The sequence below is a fragment of the Vulpes lagopus genome, chromosome 10, assembly GCF_018345385.1.
Source record: "Vulpes lagopus strain Blue_001 chromosome 10, ASM1834538v1, whole genome shotgun sequence".
Taxonomy (NCBI): domain Eukaryota; kingdom Metazoa; phylum Chordata; class Mammalia; order Carnivora; family Canidae; genus Vulpes; species Vulpes lagopus.
The window spans coordinates 22,828,951-22,849,610 of record NC_054833.1 but is presented as its reverse complement, the minus strand read 5'-3'; the positions used below and the strand labels follow the sequence as shown (position 1 = coordinate 22,849,610).

At 45.4% G+C, this 20,660-nt stretch overlaps 3 protein-coding genes and 1 non-coding gene across 5 annotated transcripts in view; 3 read left to right on the top strand and 1 right to left on the bottom strand.

The window, feature by feature from the left end:
* Nucleotides 1-8,563, top strand: part of RIPK1 (receptor interacting serine/threonine kinase 1) — a 73,939-nt gene extending 65,376 nt beyond the window's left edge. Inside the window, exons 8-11 of the mRNA XM_041772161.1 lie at nucleotides 1,129-1,225; nucleotides 2,106-2,672; nucleotides 3,854-3,997; nucleotides 6,505-8,563. Coding sequence (XP_041628095.1) covers nucleotides 1,129-1,225; nucleotides 2,106-2,672; nucleotides 3,854-3,997; nucleotides 6,505-6,791 — 1,095 coding nt within the window. The 3' untranslated portion in view covers nucleotides 6,792-8,563. The remainder of the gene's footprint in view (nucleotides 1-1,128; nucleotides 1,226-2,105; nucleotides 2,673-3,853; nucleotides 3,998-6,504) is intronic.
* On the bottom strand, nucleotides 5,453-11,986 carry LOC121500450 (60S ribosomal protein L39). The gene is made up of 3 exons (XM_041772165.1): nucleotides 11,833-11,986; nucleotides 7,583-7,679; nucleotides 5,453-5,917 (listed from the first exon to the last, which is right to left on the bottom strand). The coding sequence occupies exon 3, from the start codon at nucleotides 5,816-5,818 to the stop codon at nucleotides 5,663-5,665; it is 156 nt and encodes a 51-aa protein (XP_041628099.1). The 5' UTR covers nucleotides 5,819-5,917; nucleotides 7,583-7,679; nucleotides 11,833-11,986; the 3' UTR covers nucleotides 5,453-5,662.
* Nucleotides 11,987-12,547: 561 nt separating this feature from the next.
* BPHL (biphenyl hydrolase like) overlaps nucleotides 12,548-20,660 on the top strand; it is a 37,198-nt gene continuing 29,085 nt past the window's right edge. Inside the window, exons 1-2 of one of the 2 annotated variants that reach the window (XM_041772163.1) lie at nucleotides 12,548-12,724; nucleotides 18,398-18,501. In XM_041772163.1, the coding sequence (XP_041628097.1) occupies nucleotides 12,618-12,724; nucleotides 18,398-18,501 (211 nt within the window). In that variant the 5' untranslated portion in view covers nucleotides 12,548-12,617. Of the gene's footprint in view, nucleotides 12,725-13,896; nucleotides 14,130-18,397; nucleotides 18,502-20,660 lie in introns of those variants that run through there. The other variant, XM_041772164.1, reaches the window with a different exon arrangement.
* Nucleotides 15,435-15,541, top strand: LOC121501125. Its single transcript, XR_005990547.1, has one exon. It is a non-coding gene; the product is annotated as a U6 spliceosomal RNA (small nuclear RNA).

Sequence of the window (20,660 nt, the reverse complement as noted above, 5' to 3'; positions counted from 1 at the left end):
AACTGTGATGGATACTGAGTTGTTTCCACCTTTTATCTGTGAACATTGATGTACAATTTTTTTGAGCTCCTCCTTTCAATTCTTTTGGGTATATACACAAGAGTGGAATTGCTACATTGTATGATGATACTATGTTAAATTTTGAGGAACCATCAAATTGTTTTCCATAAGGGTCCTACCATTTTACATTTCTGGGTTCCAATTTCTCTACATTCTCACCAACATTTTTCATTCTCAGGGTTTTGTTTTTGTTTTTTAAATGATAGCCATCTAGAGTGTGAAGTCATGTATAACTTATGGTGGTTTTGAAGGATATTTTCCCAATGATGTTGAGCACCTTTTCATGTACCATTTGTATATTTTCTTTAGAGAAATGGCCCTTTGGCCATTTTTGAATTGAGTAGTTTGTGCCTTATCGTTGAATTATGCAAATTCTTTATATAATCTGGATAGTCATCTCTTATCAGAGATATGATTTGCCAATATTTTTTTCCTATTCTTTGGGTTATCTTTTCACTCTCTTAATAGTGTCCTTTGGTGCACAGAGGCTTTAATTTAGATGTACTCCAGTTTATTTATTTTTATTTTGTTACATGTGTTATTGGTGTCATGTCTAAGAAATTACTATCAAATTGAATGTCGTGAATCTTTTCCCCTATGTTTTCTTCTAATATTTATATGGTTTGAGCACTTAAGCTTCAGTGTTTGGGTCCATGTGAGTTAATTTTTGTATATAATAAAAGTAAGGGTCCAACTTCATTCTTTTACGTTTGTATCCAGTGTTCCCCCATTGCATGGTCTTGGCACCCTTGTTGAAAATCAGTTCGCCATGTAAGGGTTTATTTCTGGGTTCTCTATCTTTCATTGGTCTATGCCTGTCCTTAGAGCAATACCACACTGTTTTGATTACTGTAATCTTGTAGTGAGTTTTGAAATCAAGAAGTGTGAACCCTCCAAATTTATTCTTCTTTTTCAGGATTGTTTTGGCTATTTGGGGAAAAAAGATTTATTCCTTGTAAGAGCTATATGAAATCTCTACCTTTTGAAAAGATTTCATTTTTCTATAATAATTTTTTGGAACTATTTACTACTGTTTACTAAAGTGTACATTTATGCTGTCAATTATAGAAAGAGTATCCAGACCCAGCCCAAAATTCAGTTGTGAAGAGAATGCAGTCTCTCCAGATTGACTGTGTAGCAACACCTCCAAGCAGGTCAAATTCAGGTAACATACTATGATTGAAAATCACGTGTTCACTTGTTTGTTCGTGCATTCACTCTGTTCTCAAAAATACTCCTTATGAACATATAAAAAACAGAAAAAGCTATACAATTTAACTCTTGCCTTAAAGGAATCTATAATATATTTAGAATGAAGATAACATATATTTGAAATAGTAAGTAACAGGGTGTTCACTAAAATCATAAGACACCCTGAACATAAGAGGCCTAATATATATCTGAAAGGGAGAGTGTAAGGGCTCAGGAAAAAGAGGGGACATGTGTGGAGGCAAGGTCCTTGAGGTCAGGGATGATATCCAGAGAATTAGCAGAGAGGTTGGTCTTGGAATCAAGGAGGGATACTTTTTTCATTTTCACAAAAGGAAAAACAGAGTAAAGTATAGGATATTGAAGCCACTTACTAGCTATCTGTTCTAGGGCAAATTAACCTCTTGTAAACCTCATCCCTCAAATCATAATATAATTGCTCCTATTCTTACAGGGCTTTTAGAGAATAAAAGAATCTATGGAGAGTGCTTAGCACCAAGCTGCTCCAGGTCTTACTTTCCAGCCCTGCACCACACCAAGGACACAGCCACCTTCTCTACTAAAGACCAGTCCCTTTCTCCCTTGGTCATTCCTGTGACAGTCATGTTGCCGTTGCCTGTTAACATTTCTCTAGTGCTCTCTCACCACCCTGCAGGGGCTTCCACAAATTACTTACATATTTGTAGGAAGAGGACCTTCAAGTCAATGCTTTTTTTATTTGCTTGCAAAGGTTTCAGTATGTTATTCTGAGACACAGATGTATGGCGGTGCTCAGGTTTTATTTTATTTCTTGTTGCTGTCTGAAACTCTTTCCAATGTTGATCATTTCTCCTCAGCCCCAGAACAGCCCAGTTCGCTGCACAGTTCCCAGGGACTGGGGATAGGTCCCGTGGAAGAGTCCTGGTTTGCTCCCTCCCTGGAGAACCAGCAGGATGAGAACCAGCTCAGCTTGCAGAGTAAACTCCAGGAGGAAGCCAACTACCATCTTTATGGCAGCCGCATGGACAGGCAGACGAAACCGCTCAGACAGAGTGTGGCTTATAATAGAGAGGAGGAAAGGAGACGAAGGGTCTCCCATGACCCTTTTGCACAGCAGAGACCTTATGAAAACATTCAGAACCCAGGAGTAAAAGGCCTTCCTTATTCTATTGCAACCAGTCCTGGTAATGCAGTACACCAGCCAACGGGGCTAACCAGCCAACCCCCAGTAAGGTACTGGAACAATGAATTGTACAGTCCCTTCAAATTTAGAACAAGACCACTGGCTCTGGGAACAACAGGTTCAAGAGTCTGGTATCAGCCAAATCCAAGCCATATCCCAAGCGTGAATAAAACTCCAGTGCCGGAGACCAACCTACTGGGAAACACGCCCACCATTCCATTCAGCTCCTTCCCATCAAGAGGTAAACAGTTCTTTTTAGCTATAATCTTTTTTAAATGTTTCTGAAAATAAAGCAGCTATTAGCTCTGACGTAGACTCTAAGGTTACAAGGGTGAGTTGTTTGTAGTCTTCAGCTGCCACATGCCGTTTGCAGCCATGGACTAGTCTCCATCAGACCACTTGGCTTTGGTTTGAGTAGGATCCATTGCAGCTGCCCACAGGTGTTGGGTTACAAGTCCTTGTAACTAGTGGGTATCTTCTGCTTTAATCTGCATCATAGTGGTCCCGTTATACCCTATCGCTGACGGGTTTGTGTTCTTTTACTTGCTTGCTGTTTTCTGGAGGTAAGAAAGAAGTCTTGGATATTTTAATTCTTATCTTATATAAGCCAAAGACTGCATTAGTGAGGAAACCATAGTGTTGGGCTACCATCACCACCATTTATCTCTGGAACTCTTTTCATCTTCCCAAACTGACACTCTGTACTCATCAGATACTAACTCCCCATTCCCCTACCCCCAGCCCCTGGCAACCACCATTCTTTCTGTCTCTATGAATTTGACTGCTCTAGGGTACTTGATATATGTGGAATCAGACAGTCTTTGTCCTTTTGTGACTGGCTTATTTCACTGAACACAGTGTCCTCAAGGTTTGCCTATATTGTAGCATGTGTCAGGATTTCCTTCCTTTTTTAAGGCTGAATAATATTCCATTGTCCGTACATAACACATTTTGTGTATCTGTTCATCTGTTGGTGGACCCTGAGTGACTTCCACCTTTTGGATGTTGTGGATAATGCTGCTGTAAACATGGCTATATAAATATCTGTTTGGGGCCTTGCTTTCAGTTCTTTTGGGTAAATACCCGTAAATGGAATTGCTACATCTTAGAGTAAGTCTATTTTTAATTTTTGAGGGCTCTCCATATCATTTATCACACCATTTTGTATTCCCGCCAGCAGCACACCTTGGTTCCAGTTCATTCACATCCTTGCCAACTGTTACTTTTTTTTTTTTATAGCAGCCATTTTGGTGGATGTAAGGTTAGTTCAGCTACATTTTGAAGAGGAAAATTTCAAGACTGTCATAGGATAAATAATTCAACTTCTATATCTAGAATAAAGCCCTGTCCTTTTACCATGCTGTATTTATTTCTCTTGCTTTCAACCTAGATTTACTTACCTGTGTGTTTCACTCTATTCAGATGAGTCTGTAAAATGTACCATATACAACAGTTCTGGCATTCAGGTTGGAGAGCATAATTATATGGAGGTTGGTGGAGTGAGTTCAGCCCTACTGGACATGAACGTGAAAGAAGAGCCAGCTTATAAGTACCAAGATATCTTTGGTAAGATGCCCTTTAAGGACCCATTTTCTAGCAACCTTGAACTTTATTGCTTAGAGGGATATAGTGGAATCCTGAAATTTCTGATTATTCTCCCTGACAGTTGACCCATGTTTTCTCTGTAAAATATCTCTGTAACTTCGATATAATCCATTGTGATTTATTAATGCTTAATATGGGGATAATTACAATATCTAACTCATGGATTTGTTGTGAAAATTATCATCAATATGTATAAAGAGTGTAGAACACTGCCTGGCATGTAGTTAAGATCTGTGAAAGTACTGAACATATCATCAATATCACTATTCAGACCTAGGAGAGGTATCTCCCTCAGGTCTTCATCAAAAGTGATTCTGAAAAAATAGAAGACTATGCCCTCAACAGCACCCCTGTAATAAAAACAAGAGAGCTTTCTCTTATGGGGTTTTAACTGTGCAGTCTCAAAACATTAATCCCAAAACACAACCTGGGAATCACAGTCACGAGACCAAATCAATGGGATTTAAGAGCCCAGCTTTATGTTGAACTCTAGGATTGGCAAAATGTTTCTATCAAGGGCCAGATAGAAATTATTTTAGGCTTCACTGGCCCTGAGATCTCTGTTGCAACTACCTGACATTGTAGTGCAATAGCAGCCACAGACAAGATGTACATGAATGGGCGTGGCTGTGTTCCAATAAAACTTCACTCAACAAAAAGAGGCAGCAGGCCAGATTTGACCCACAGGCCATAGTTTGCCAATCCCTGGCCTAATCCATTTGAAAAATAGTCTTTAACATTCTTAGAGAGGAGGTTCCTAACTTTGGGGGTGACAAAAGTACCTTGGAGGATCTGATGAAACCCAGGGTCCCTCTCCCAGAGGAACTCACAAAACTAGGCTAATATCTTGGAAGGTTTTTGGACTGCTGATGTCCTTTGGTGATAACAGAAGCTGCATTGTGGGGAGCTAAGGAGAGGATGGGAGTTGGGGGGGGTAGAAATGAGATGTCTTTTTCCTTATATTCAGCTTATTGAGGTAGGTTGAAGATCAAGGAAAATGTGTGTGGTGGTGATGGTAGTTTTATACTTTAGTTTCCTTTTGTTATTTTTTTTTTTAAAGATTTTATTTGGGATCCCTGGATGGCTCAGCGGTTTAGCACCTGCCTTCAGCCCAGGGTGTGATCCTGGAGTCCCGGGATCGAGTCTCACGTCAGACTCCCTGCATGGGGCCTGCTTCTCCCTCTGCCTGTGTCTCTGCCTTTCTTTCTGTCTCTCTCATGAATAAATAAAATCTTTAGAAAAAAAAAAAAAAGGCAGATGCTTAGCAGAGCCACACAGGCGTCCCCTAGCCTTACTTTAAATACTTGGTTGTCAAGGGCCATTTCTAGCACTGCAGAAAGTTCTATCAGACAGTGCTATGTGAGATCTGACAGGAGGGGGATTTCAGTACTTCACAAATCAGAACACAACAGCAGCTCAGCTGAAAGGTCTCGCATTTATTACTGAACCAGCCTACTGGTATAGAGGCATAGGAACAGACAAGAACGTTTCCTTAATAAGACAGGTCTATTGGCCAGGTAGGAAGGGTGTTTCCATACTGACAGGATAGGAACATGTGATCTCCATGCAGCTTAAATATATGTGCCAATTATATTTGCTATTTCATGATGTGCGATGGATGCTTCCTCATAGACCCAGCTTGGTTCTTCTCCAGTGCCTCCTCTTGGAGTTGTACCTGATTTTATTACCAGTTTTCATCCGAATCCACTGGGGAATGGGACGATTCTGCTTTTGTTTCTTGGCCAGGAATCGCTTGATTCTGAAAGTCTTGTGAGAAGACATGGCGATAACAGTCAACCACACGCAACCAGGATAGCGGCTCCTTTTGTTATTTTTATGAAGGCCAGAGAGGAAGGAACCAGTTAGAAAGGGAGGCTGTGGCTGTAAGAGAAGAGAAGAGGGCACTTAGAGGAGAGTTGAGTCCCAAAATAGACCTGGAAAAGTAGATACCTCATTCTTTAAGACAAGGGGAGGCATTATAATTGCATGAGTTCACACTTGATGGCCTCAGTTTCCCTAAGTAAGAGGAAAGTAGACCATTGGGTGCAGGGGATCAGGAGTTGAATGACCCTGATTCTGGCCAGGTATGTAGATGATGCCAAAAGGAACAAAAATAGTATTTTCCCTCTTTTTATCAGGAAGGTCTGAAATTAACAGGGCCATTGGCTAAGGTCATAGAGGACAGCCTAGAAGCCAAGCAGAGCTTGTATTCCCAAAGCCACCAGCTGTGGCTCAGAGATGCATCTGCTAGGAGGTAGAGGTTCTCTGCTGTATTCATATACACACTGCACATGGGCTTCCAGACATGTAAAGGATCCCCTAAGGAATGAGTCCACAACTATGTAATGAAGTTTGTTTTTTGTTGTTTTTTTTTTTACCGTCTCCTGATACTGTCTCTACAGGTTTTTAAAACTAGAGTGTTCAAATGAGTTATAGTTTGATGCCTTCTTATCTTTTCTGTTTGGCAGATAATGTCACTAGTCTGACTGATAAACATCTGGACCCAGTCAGGGAAAATCTGGGAAAGCAATGGAAAAACTGTGCCCGCAAACTGGGCTTCACTGAACCTCAGATTGATGAAATTGACCATGACTATGAGCGAGATGGACTCAAAGAAAAGGTTTACCAGATGCTCCAAAAGTGGCTGATGAGGGAAGGCAATAAAGGGGCCACAGTCGGAAAGCTGGCCTATGCGCTCTACCAGTGCTCAAGAATAGACCTTTTGAACTATTTGATACACATCAGCCAGAACTAACTCGAGAAGGGGCTTGGGCAGCATGGGGTGTTCTCCTCGCCTAGTGAGTAAGTCACCCACTGAAAGCGTGCTGCCTCTGATCCTACAGAATTCTTCCCTCACTAATACAGGTTCTGGGTCTGCATAAAACTCTCCTGCATTCCGTAGGTGGAGAATGGGAAAGAAGCCTACAGCAAACCGCCTACTAACCAGGAAGACCTATTAATGTCTGAGGCCAAGTCCAAAAAGAAGCCTAACTGGGTTTTGAAGGGGAGAGAGATATTTGAGGAAGATCATTTTCTTTCAGTTCGTTCCTCAGCATTCACTGATGCCATTCATTTAACTTACTGGAGTTTTGCTAGAGTAAGAAAAAAATTCAGAGGACATAAACTAAGTCAACTTTCTTATTTTACGCTCTCTTCACGAGTACAGTGAAATTTTAAGTTCTCTTCAAATAGGGTTTTTTTTGTATTCTAACCATGGTTTGCTCTGAAACTATAATGTCTGTTAACTTCAGTATCAAATGTTGTGTCAGTCACTACAGGCTTCAAGAATTACATACAGTCTCCACTCCAAAAAAATTAACTGGAGGAATTTTAAGGAATACTAAGATGGAAAAAAAAAATAGAGAACAAAAATACTAGAATTTTCCAGGCGGTTGTTACAAGGAATTGTTACTAACTGTGGTGATGACAGAAATTCTTGATGAAGTTTTTAAGTTCTTTCCTAGCATTCTGATACTTTATGTACTTTCCCAACCTCTGCGCCCTGCAGAGGGAGCATGGATGCAGGGAATTTTGATCTCTTCACACCTGGCTGTGACTGGAGCCTCAGGACTGGTCACTACTGAGCAGCTTCCTCAGGTTACCCCAGGATACTGTAGAAGTATTTTCGTTTTCTTTCTGTGAGCTGTAATGTAAAAAAAAAAAAAAAAAAGAATGCTTCAAAGGTTGATAATTGTGCTTCTAACACTCGACCTCTCAAAGCCCACCTGAAACTTGAATGTGTGAAAGGAACCTGAAGACTAGAAGACTGAGGCGGGCAGGCCATCCAGTATCACTGCCTGCGCTTGGCTAACCCGAGAGCATGTCATTGTGCTCAGCCTGTCCAGAAGGGAGGGAGCGCAGGATGCAGTCTGGTGACTCTGGATATCAGAACAGATTCTAGGGTCTGGTGGGCTGAGAACAATGTTGCGGTTCCGATTCTAAAATCCCCTAGCCACAGCTGATATACACACACACCTGAAGTGTTGGGACTGGAAAACAATTTCTCAACTTCTGCACCACTGACATCTTGGGCCAGGTTATTCTTTGTCGTGGGGGCTGTCCCATGCAGGGTAGGATCTGGCCGTGTGAAAGCATCCTCTACCTACTAGATGCCAATAGTGGCATCCCCTTCTCCCCTCTTCCTGCTCCCCAGCTGTGACAAGCCAAAATGTCTGGAGACATTGCCAGATGTTCCCTGGAAGGACAGAGCTGCCCCAGTCGAGAAGAGCACTGCTACAAAGGAACGAACCCCAGTCTCTTATCCACACACATATCCAGGCCCACTTAGTTTCCACATAACATAGCATTAGACCACACAGACCAGAAGAAAAGTCGGATGGGGAAAGAGTCCCAGGCTTTGCTAGAGAGGAATGGATGGATGATTGCTTTTCTAAACGTACCCCTTGTACCTCTTTCCTAACAGTGTTTAAATTTTCTAATTCCAAAGAAATTGATCAATGTTAAAGCCAAAAATGAAAGGTATTTTTAATGGACTTTTCAAAATAAAATTTTATACCTCAAATATAAGCAATTGAAATGATGTGTTTATATAAATGAGATCGTTTGGGCTTCTTCACTGAGGTTGGCATTTCCTATATGTACTGCCCTTTTCACCCTCCTGCCTTTAGCAGGCAAGAGGAAGCTGATGGTAAAAAGAGAAGCTTCTGGACAGCTTTCTGGCTCTCAGGATGAAAACACGCTGCTTGAGAGCCTGCAGCCCATCTGTCCTTAAACATGGTTCCAAAGTCTTTCCTTCAGCCCCCATTCTCTAAAAACTGGGCTGAAAAGAGTCAAATTTGTATCTGAAGAGTTTCAATATAAGAGAATCAATTGGGCAGAAAATTAAGTGAGAGGACACAGACTATAATGAGAAAGATGATTATCCATATTTGGTTCCAAAAAAGATACTCAGACCGTAAGGTTTCTTCTGGTAAAGAACACCCACTTCCAACCCTCACAGCCTTGTGAAATCAGCAATTTTCCACTTGTTGCTGTGGTTACAATATTTGTTTGGGGTCCATCGTATGAAGTTAGGTCTTCAAAAATAGTTTGTTCTTTCTCAGAAAAAAATTTTTTTTAAAGATTTTATTTATGAGAGACACAGAGAGGCAGAGACATAGGCAGAGGGAGAAGCAGGCTCCATGCAGGGAGCCGGACGTGGGACTCCAGGATCACGCCCTAGGCTGAAGGAGGGGGCTAAACCGCTGAGCCACCCGCGCTGCCCTGAAAATGTTTAGTATTTTGATGTACATTTTAAGGTATGTTTTTTATAAAGGTTTTCTTTTTATAATAAAACTAGGTGTTCCCTAAGACAGACGACTTAACAATTTGCAGATAAAAACGTTTTGCATCAGAAACAGGCTGTGACCTAACAATGGAAAAAAGCTCAACCTGATTTTATGGTGAAAGCTCCCTTGCCAGAACGTACACTGATAGATGATACTTTTGATTTCTTTCTATAAAAGGGTAACCATGTCAACAAGATCAATTCTTTTAGTCACATCTGTTGTAGGATAAAAATTTCTAACTGCCAAAACAATGTAATACAACATCGTGGTTTAAATTTTAAATTTAACTCATCAGGTGTTACTGTTATAGAACTAAGAAGTGAAAGACTGATGATTTTTACCCATTGCAATCAGCAGGGTTACTGTGCAATTTCACTGCAAAGGACTGAGGTCAAGAAAACCAAACCAAACCAAAAAAACAAAGCAGAGGGCAGCCTGGGTGGCTCAGCAGTTTAGCCCTGCGTTCATTCAGTTCAGTGCCTGATCCTGGGGTCCCGGGATCCAGTCCCACATTGGGCTCCCTGCATGGAGCCTGCTTCTCCCTCTGCCTGTGTCCCTGCCTCTGTGTGTCTATGAATAAATAAAATTTACAAAGCAGGACACTAGGTGTCTATATGGCCAAGATTTTAGAAGTATCTGATTACAAAGAAATCCTTAAAGGCCTAATGCTATTCCAGTGAATTCCGTAACAACCCAAGTACAGGTTGTGAAATCAAGTAGGCTTAACTTCCCCTCGGCTCCTCTTTTGCTGTGTACCGAGAGCCTGCTTCCTAACCTCTCTTAGCCTCAATTCTCTCTTCTATAAATAGGCAGTAAGGCTGACGCAAGTATCAAAATAATGCACCATAAGGTGCCTGGCACAAAGTTATTTATTTATTTATTTTAATTTTTATTTATGAAAGTCAGAGAGAGAGAGAGAGAGGCAGAGACATAGGCAGAGGGAGAAGCAGGCTCCATGCACCGGGAGCCCGACGTGGGATTCGATCCCAGGTCTCCAGGATCGCACCCTGGGCCAAAGGCAGGCGTTAAACCACTGCGCCACCCAAGGATCCCCACAAAGTTATTTTTAAAGCTGTGCAACAGTGTTACACAGTAAGGACTAGTTCTCAAGTGTGCATTTAATACATTGTGACACCAATCACCTAGAGCCCCACAAGTGCTATGGTTTAACATGTTAAAATTGTACAATTATTTTTACTTTCGTGATCTCTGACAAGAAATCCCAAAACAGCGGCTCAGGAAAAAAAAATAAGGAAATGTTGATCTACCAAAGGTTTCTGAAAGTCAGATGACAGTAGTCAGCTGAAATGTATTTCTCTTTCCTTCTATGCGGGGGAAATTGATGTGACACATTTATGTTGGAAGGAATATTTTTGCATAATCCATTTTTAGGCCAGCCTTAGTAAAAAAAAAAAAAACTCAAATGGCCAGTGAGAACACTACAGGTATCAGAACTTTCCATGGCTGTTAACACTGAAAAGGACTGTGTATATAAGACCATTACAATAGGAGGGATTCGGGCAGCCGGGTGGCTCAGCGGTTAGTGCTGCCTGCAGCCCAGGGCCTGATCCTGGAGGTCTGGGATCAAGTCCCGCGTCGGGCTCCCTGCACGGAGCCTGCTTCTCTGCCGCTCTGTGTGTCTCGTGAATAAATAAATAAAATCTTTAAAAAAAGGGGGGGGGTTCAAGGAGGAGAATCAAGGCGATCTGCAAGGAAGCTGTTGCCACCCTGAATAATTAGCCGGGGCTAAACAGTGGCCATGAACCTGCCAGTTCTTTGCAGTCGAGGCAGAGTGGCGGCGAGAATTACAGGGGTGTTTTTTGTTTTTTCCTCCACTGAAGTGTCCATTGCAGGTAATGCTTATAACCTTTAAAAAGCTTGAATCAAATGATCTAAATAAGCTGAGATTCGGAGACGCCCCAGCGCGGGGGGGGGCTCAGCGGTGGAGCATCTGCCTTCGGCCCAGGGCGGGCCCGGGGGTCCTGGAATCGAGTCCCGCGTCGGGCCCCCGTGCTGGTCCCTCTGCCTGGGTCCCCGATGAGCGAATACATAAAACCTTCTGATACGGTACAAACAAGGCTTAGTTCGCCGGCCTCGGCGGCCCCGCATCGCGCCCCGCGCCCGCCCCCGGGGCACCTGCCCCACCCGTTCCACGTGCCTTCCCAGGCGCCTCGCACCGGACGCGGCACCTGCCCCGCACGCCTCGTGCTCACTGGGCCTCAGCCCCCGTCCTGCGCGTCGCAGCCCCATCCTGCTACGGGACGCGCCGTGCCCCCTGCGCAGACGCCCCCCCCCCCACGGCGTCCGGGCCCCGAGGCCTCTACGCCCCGCGGAGCCGCCGGCGCCGGTGAGCGCGTCCCCGCGTCCCGGGCTTCCCGCGCCCCGCCCCGCCCCGCCGCCCCGGGGAGGCCGCCCAGCGCGGGTCGCGCGGCGAAGGGCGGGCCCGCACACTGACGTGCTCCTCGAGCGCCAGGGCCGCCCCGCGGGACGACGACGTGCGGGCAGTACCGTGGGACTCGAGCTCCGCTCCTGCCGAGGGTCAGAGACAGCGCGGCGGGCAGTGCGGCCGACCGGCCCCGCCGACCAGGCCCGACGGGACACGTTACTCAGACGGCGGCGGAGCCGGTCCTGGCGCATGCGTGTTCCCCGGCCGCCCGGCGTGGGAGTCATCGGCGCATGCGTGTTCCCCGGCCGCCCGGCGGAGCGAGACGTGGCGCATGCGTGTTCCCTGGCCGCCCGGCGGAGGGAGTCATCGGCGCATGCGTGTTCCCCGGCCGTCAGGCGGAGCGTGTCCTCAGCGCATGCGTGTTCTTCGGCTGTCCGGAGGAGCGGGCCCTCGGCGCATGCGTGTTTCCCACACGCCCCCGGAGCGGGCCCTCGGCGCATGCGTGTTCCCCGGCCGCCCGGCGGAGCGAGACGTGGCGCATGCGTGTTCCCTGGCCGCCCGGCGGAGGGAGTCATCGGCGCATGCGTGTTCCCCGGCCGTCAGGCGGAGCGGGCCCTCGGCGCCTGCGTATTCCCGACCGCCCGGCGGAGCGGGTCCTCGGCGCATGCGTGTTCTCCGGCTGTCCGGCGGAGCGGGCCCTCGGCGCATGCGTGTTCCCCACACGCCCCCGGAGCGGGCCCTCGGCGCATGCGTGTTCCCGGCCGCCCGGCGGAGCGGGTTCTCCACGCCTGCGTGTTCCTAGCGCCTCCTCCTAGCGGGCCCGGAGCGCAAGGTGGGGCGGGGCGGGGCGCCGGCGTGTTCTCCCGGGGCGCTCCTTGGAGCGCGGCGCAAGCGCACGCCGAGACCGATGGCTGCGGTGCTGGACCGCCGGGCGTCGCGGCAGCTGCGGATGATCCTGTCGGTGCTGAAGGCCGGGAGCCGGGTGCCGCGTGCCGGGCGGGCGGCCGCATTCGGGTAATGGTGCGCCCTGCCCCCGGGAGCCCGCGCGGCCAGGTGCGCGTCGAGAGCAGCGCGGGGGCCGGGGGGTGTGGCGGGGGCCGTGACCTGGGCGCAGGAGGCGGCTCCGGGTCTGACTCGACCCCCGGGGGCTGGGGGGGGGACCCTCCGCACCTGCGGGGCGCCAGGCTCGCGGACGTGCGCCGCCTTCTTCTCTGCTGGTTTTGGACTTTGATGCTCCAAGAACCGCCTGCAGAAGCCGGGGAAACTGCACACCTGTGCTGGGCCCCGCGGACCTACCTGGGCGGCGAATGCAGCCAGCCCTGGCGGATCGGTTGCATTTATCACCAGCAAACGTCCAGTGCTACCTGGGAGAACCTGAAGTTCTAATTTGAGACTTGCAAGTTTGAAAAATGTAATTGGGAAGGAGGAGGGGAAATCTACGCAGCTTTATGTCGTGACCAATCAGGTCTTGAGTTTTCATGTTGAAGTTCTTTATTATTTTAGAGCTTCTAGGTTTTCAGGGATGTTTTAAGGCAGATGGGGGGGGGGGGAATGCATCATTGTTCACCGGCTGTGTAAAGCAACATTGAAAAATGACAGTTTTTCCAGTTTCCTGTTTGCAGAAAGAGATTGGAATAAGGTGACTATGTACCAGTACGCCAAGTCCAAGATAAGTTATTTAATGGTTGCAGGAAGGCCCTGTCCATTTAGTGTAAGTCATTCTTCCTAAAATATCTCTGAAAAACCGGTTCCTCTGGATTTTAGAAACTGCCGTCTTATAAATGCAGTTGCAAGTTGATATTATGTGTGATATCAGTGAAAACCAGCGGCGCTGCTGGTTGATCCTGAAATGAGGCTGCAGCCCAGCGTAAGTAGGAGAAAACGCCCCTTAAAAACGTTTGTTTCAGAGCCTGAGGACCCAAACCACACTTTATGAGTTGTGTTTCATAAGCTTTGGTTAAGTCTGCGGTTTGGAACTCTGACTCTAATTTCGTAATCTGTAAACTGGTTTGTTCCAGGACCAGGTAAAAATAAATAAGTAATAATAACGAAAAGCCTTTTCTGCCTGCAGTTATATGTATGTTGGGTACAGTTACAGTATTAATAGTTTACAGAACCTAACAACCTGCCAGAAGAAAAACGTTTTCTGAGTTCAACCTCGGGGTGCTGTGCTTGAGAATCAGAGAGACCCTTCCTTCTTGCCCTGGCACCTGCTTCCACCTTCTTCCTGTCTGGCCGTCAGGGTGAGGGAGGGCCCCAGGGCCAGAGCCCCATTGGAGAGACTTTGTTCAGCCGTGAGGTAACAGCGTGGCCTCCAGGAAGCTGTACATAGGTGAACCAGGTTATTGAACCTCTTTGAGCCTAGAGCCTTGTAGAATTGTTCTGCAGATTTGAGACCATAAATAGCAAAACAAATGAGGTAAGTAAGCTCTTAATGTTACTCGTTATTCAGACCCGGGATCGAATTCCACGTCGGGCTCCCGGTGCGTGGAGCCTGCTTCTCCCTCTGCCTATGTCTCTGCCTCTCTCTCTCTCTCTCTGACTATCATAAATAAATAAAAAATTAAAAAAAATATTATTCATTATTCAGCTTACAATAAAACTAAACGCTAGTTTATTTTCCCAAGCTGTTAGATTCTTGCCTTCCGCCACAGGGGAGGGAAACTTCCCTTCCTTGAAGGGAACAAACAGTTCAATCAGGACGTTGTTGTCCTTGTATTGCTTATGACATCCTTTCCTTTCACAAACTTCCCTATCCGGCTTCCCAGCAAAAGAGGGACTGGAAGTAAGGTATAGGCCTTCTGGGTGAGCATGCCTTCCAACAGGCTGTTTTTAATAGAGAGGAAGGACTTTTTTTTTTTTTTTTTACCCCTTCTAAAGAAATTAACTCAGGACAGTAGTTCTCAACTTTGGTTGCCTCCTGGAATCTCTCGGAGAATTTAAAAAATACAGATGTCTGTGTCCCACTCCAGAGATTTTGCAGCCTCGGCATCTGGAATTTTTTTTTTTTTTAAGATTTATTTATTTATGATGGGGGGGCAGGCAGAGACACAGGAGGAGGGAGAAGCGGGCTCCATGCCAGGAGCCCGACATGGGACTCGATCCCAGGACTCCAGAATCACACCCAGGGCCAAAGGCAGGCGCTAAACCACTGAGCCACCCAGGGATCCCCGGCATCTGGAATTTTAAGTTTGCCAGATGATTCAAATCTAAGTTTGAGCTTCGCACGGAGAGAGTGGGCAGCAGGAAATGGTCTCCTGTAAAGGGGCCAAGTAGGCAGCCGTGTAGATGTTGGTTAAGGTGTGGAGAGCTAAGGTCTGCACCCCCAGGATCTCCTGCATCCTCCCAACTTCTCTGTCATAATACAAGGCAAACTGCATAATACCTGCTGGTCGCAGGTTTATTTTATTTTATTTTTTAATTTTTATTTATTTATGATAGTCACAGAGAGAGAGAGAGGCAGAGACACAGGCGGAGGGAGAAGCAGGCTCCATGCACCGGGAGCCTGATATGGGATTCAAGCCTGGGTCTCCAGGACCGCGCCCTGGGCCAAAGGCAGGCGCCAAACCGCTGCGCCACCCAGGGATCCCTGGTCGCAGGTTTAGTTGTCTGTCTTTCCTACCAGCTTCTAAGCTACACGGGGGGCCCAGAACAAAGTTTAGGAACTGTATGGATGAATGAATAGTATGGTAGAGTTCTAATGTTTTTGGAAGGACATGCTAGCATGCTCGTTTCGGTAGCACATATGCTAAAATCACAACAATAAAGAGAAGATTAGCATGGCCCCTGCACAAGGATGACATGCAAATTCATGAAGCGTTCCATACTTAAAAAAAGAAAGAAGGAAGGAAGGGAGAGAGAAAGAAAGAGAAAGCAAGCACATGCCAGGGCTCTGCCCCAGTCGTTGAGTCTCCGAGGATTGTCCTAGGCAGATGTAGTTTTAACTCTCCACAGGTGATTCTGATGAGCACACCTGCTTTAAGAACATGTGGGTTAGAGAAGTAAAGTGATTATAAGCAGGGAGAAAGTGGCGGTAAAGACAGATTGACATCCCAAAGGAAAGAGTCATTTTTGGTCTTTCAATTACCTGAAGATTTCTCTCTCTTCCTGTGTGAGAGGTTGGGAAATCTGGCATCTTGATTGGGGTTCAAGTAATATGCACGTTTCAGGGCTACTGAAATCTTGGTCTCTCTGTAGCCTGATTTTCTTTTCAACAAACAAAATGAGGCCTGAACTAGTGTCTAGGAGCCGCTTGCTAAGCTGGAGAAAAAATTACTCATTTCTGTGATCTTTTTCTGCTAATGTGAAAATCAATCATTCAATGACTTTTTCTAAATAAAAATTTTTTCATGTGTTTGATTTGTTTTTATTTACTTTTGTTCATAAGTACTTGTGTGTCCTTTTTCCCCAACCTGGAGATTGGTAAAAGGTTTTCAGCCTCCCACCTCCATTTACCCCAGGTGGGAGGCCAATGTGACAGCAGCAGGTACCTCTGGTGTGGTGACACAGAGGATGTTGATGACAGGGCACCAGGGACATTTTCTTTCCCCTTAGCCTAGCTGCAAACCCCTCCTCCCTTCCTGGCATTTGTCTGCCAACCTTTGCCACCCTCTGCTCCACACTCCTGCCAGGCCAAACACTGGCTTGTCCCCATATATGTCCCTTGCTCCCGGGTCTTTGATCATGCATGCTATTTCTCCTTCTAGAAACACCCTCCCCACCACATTATTTTTCTTCAAAATTTTATTCCTCTTTGGAAGTTCAGTCCAAATGCTACTTTTTCATTCATCTCCATGTAAGGCCATGCCTTTGCTCCCTGAAGGGTGGCAGACAGACAGCAACATCCAACCACAAAAACCCAGTGTTGGACATTGAGAAGGATGCTGCTTGTACATAATCTCCTCGCTGCACAAGATGATTCTTACAGGCGTGTCCCTTGAATGCTGCAAGGAAGGGAGCCCCTCAGAAACCTTCATGGCACGAGGTGTAATAAAGGTACATTATTACTAGCATGAACCGAGTAAATGCTGGTCATCTCTAGTTATGGCGCGGCCTCATTCCTGCGTGGTGAACGTGAGAACTGCTAGTAACCACTTCTAGCCATGCCCCTTGTGCTCCTGGCCTCAGCCATAACCTGCCCGCCCCACCCCCTCACCCCCGGTGGTTTGCAGAGCAAATCTTTGTCTTTGTCTTTTCTCCTACCAGGTTGTGGGCAAAATTAAATGTGTCAATTAATGTTTGCAGAAAAGAATCTTTATTACTAGAGTATTATTTGCTTTTATCTGGATCCCAGAGTCCCCTTAACAGTATGAATGACTCTGAAGAATAGGACATTGATAAGTAACTTGGTAGTGTCAGTATGACACCACCCTTGCTCTCGGGCTTTATTATTGCTCCTCATGATTTCTCTAGATAATGAGCTTATGGTTATGTCAGGCTTTATTACCACCCAGTTGTCATTTTTGCAAAAATTGTATTAAGACATGATGCCCCTGCCTTCAGCATTCGTTCTCATTTGAAAATGGTGATGGGAAGAAACCAAAAGAGGAAAGAGGACCTCATTTTTTAAAAAATGCTTCATTTCAATAACCATTTTGAGTAATTTCAGAGAGATTGATGGGATTGATGGTATGTAAAGAGAAAGAGGCAGCAGTTCATTTAAATTCCTTAACACTCTACTGGGAGAAGAGGAGCGCCTCCTTCCAGTCAGTACCTGTCCTGGCATATCAAAATGTCCCTTCCGTGTGTCACCAAGCCACCTAGGAAATTGGCAGGGAGGCTGTTAGAGCCTGATGCAGGAGCCTTGTGTATGCTCCACAACTATACATCCCTGCAGCAGAGTCCTCCTGGAGCTTCTGGGAAGAGCAGCAGAGAGGTTCATCAGCAGTACCCTTGCTAATGGTACATGCATCAGTCAGAACAGGCCCCAGCTGAAGGCTGTCTCCTGTGCCAACATCTCCAGTTAGATACTGTCATGGGAGGTGTTGGGCCTAGGAGGGTCAGCGGCACAGGGTGGGCTCACAAGGTGGAAGCTTATGGACCTGCCTGTTTAACAATCAACACCGATATCTCCACATGTTAAGAACTGGGCTGGCCCTATGAGTACAGACCAGCATTCCTGCCATGAGCCCTTCTGTGGCTGGCCAGAGAACATGAGAAGCCATATGCCTGAAGGACTACCTAGGGACCAAGGCCTTCTCTGCAGACTCCTGAGACCAGCCTCACCCTTACGAACACTGCCGATGCAGCTGAAGGTCCCCAGGTAGCCCCCCTACATGTGCTATGGGCCTGACAAATGACTCCAGAGTCTGTGCCATGGTTGTTCACCCTTGTGTGTCCTTGTATGAAGTTCTTGCATCAGCCTGTACCTTGGTACCACTAGCTTTCAGCTCACCTGGCATATGCCCTTGGGACTGTTTGGTCATTGATTTTAGCAACTCTCAGTACTTTAGTAGGGTAAGCCCTGGGCTGATGCTGTAGGATACTGACACATGAAGACACACTTCAGATCTGCAGTCTAGTCAGGTCCCCTTTTAGGTTTAGAAAACAAGCGCAAGTCAAGGTAATCCAAGAAGCCTGAGGAGGTTATTGGAGCTGACCCAGGTATATAAAGAGCAGTTTGGTCATACTGTGTTTGTACGTACGGCTCAGTAATTTTTCTTTGGGGATGGGATTTTTCTCTTTCAGCTCCTCGGTAACCTCTGCCAAAGTAGCTGTGAATGGTGTCCATTTGCATTATCAGCAGACTGGAGAGGGAGAGCATGCAGTCCTGCTGCTTCCTGGAATGTTGGGTCTGGACGTTTTTTAACACAATTTGCATGCTGTGTAGTCTGTGACGCATTCACGTTATTAGATGCCAAGTATTGATTATTAGTTTTAGTGCTTCGCTGAATGCTTTAATATTTGCTACAAATTTAAGTGATTCAGAAAAGAAAGATTACTGTCTACTAGCTGTATTCTTTATTCCTTTAAGTTCCCAGTTTTTTTTTTTCTTATGTAGTTATACTGTGGAGTTGCCTACAATTTGGGATGATGACAGGGATCAAGGAAAGGGGTGTGGGAAGAAGGGATAGATGAAGGAGATGAGCTAGTGACCATCCCAGTGTTGCTGGAATTGAGGGGTTCCAGGATGCAAGACTTCCAGTGCTAAAAGATGGATGGATTACCGTGTCATGATGGATTATATGTTCAATTAAAATAAGAGCTAAGAACAAGACTTAGTTAAAGCCCTTTTGGAAGTCAAAATTAGATTGGCATGAATGGAGCATAGTAAAGCCAACTGGATCCCAATCTCATCTTCCACATAAGTAATTTACATATAGACAGTACAGGGGGATCCAGTGATCCCAGGACACTTGAGTTTGGTTTTAAGGGTTTTAGTATTGTTTTAATTTGTACTTTAGTATAATTTAGTATATTGTTTTAATTTATACTTTTTAATAATCCCAATACCTTATGATTTCTTTTCTTCTAAAAGTAAAATGCTGGGCAGCCCGGGTGGCTCAGCGGTTTAGCGCTACCTTCGGCCCAGGGCCTGATCCTGGAGTCCTGAGATCGAGTCCCGCGTCAGGCTCCCTGCATGGAGCCTGCTTCTCCCTCTGCCTGTGTCTCTGCCTCTCTCTCTCTCTCTCTCATGAATAAATAAATAAAATCTTAAAAAAAATAAAAATAAAAGTAAAATGCTAAAATCTTCAATTACTTGGTGGTTCCACTTGACAGCCACAGCTAATTGTGGTGCAGTTGTAGGTATGGAAGCATCTTTGTCTATATAGTATTTATTTTTAAAATTTTTTTAAAGATTTATTATTTACTCATGAGAGAGAAAGAGAGAGAGGCAGAGACATAGGCAGAGGGAGAAGCAGGCTCCCGGAGGGAGCTCCATGGGGAACGTGGGACTTGATCCCCGACCCTGGCATCACACCCTGAGCTGAAGGCAGACACTCAACCGCTGAGCCACCCAGGTGTCCCTAAATAGTATTTAGTATCTTTTTCTTCCTCTTAAGCTATTGTAATAAAGGAGGACATTTACTTCAGGGACTGGTGTATAGATCTAAAGGTATCTGTAAAAGCAATGAACAAGTTACAGGCTTAGATTTCCATTTTTCCAGTATTGTGATCGTTATCCAGGTATAAAGCACTTTTGACAATTTAATTTTTTGTTTATGTAAAACATTAACCCATTTTTTATTAAAAAATCAAAATCATAGTGAGATTCTCCTAATCCCCTGTTCCTAGCACCCAGTACCCATCCCCATAGGCAACCAGTGTTGATGTGTCTTCTTCTCAGGTATCATGTACTGGTAACTATTCTTTAAAATAATTTTTTTAAAGGATTTCATTTTCTCGGCACTGGTATTCAAATGTATACTTGTGTGCCAGAAAGCTAGTGTCTCATCATTTCTGAAATTGATCTTGACTTAGACTGTTCTCTTTTCGCGTCTTCTCACCTCCTGCCCCTCTTTCAAAGTGGTTCCCATGTGGAACTTTCTCCAGGGATCATAAGAGAATCTTCATGTGTCAGAGCAGTAGACACGAGCTTGAAATCCATTTATATTTTTGCCTTTGGTTTTCCAAACGTTGAGAAAGGTAGATGTTCCCAGGAAGAATGGTGGTCCTTGATGATGTTAAATGATCCTGTGCCCTCTTAAAAGACATTTTCTAATAAGTGCTAGCCTATCAAGCAGGATGTTTAGCATCCGAGTGTAGCCTGAGCTACAAGCCTGTAGAAGCTAAGCCGACTTTAAAAATGAAATGCTAAAATAAATAAATAAATAAATAAAATAAAAAATAAAATAAAATAAAAATGAAATGCTGACTTGCCCCTGGACTGGGCTCCTTGAGAGTCTGGCCTTCCACACCGCACACAGCGGGTGTGTGCATGCAGTGGCCCTGACCTCATGGGCAGGCTGGGAACTGCTGACAGGCTTCTACTCCTTTACCTATGCTGCCT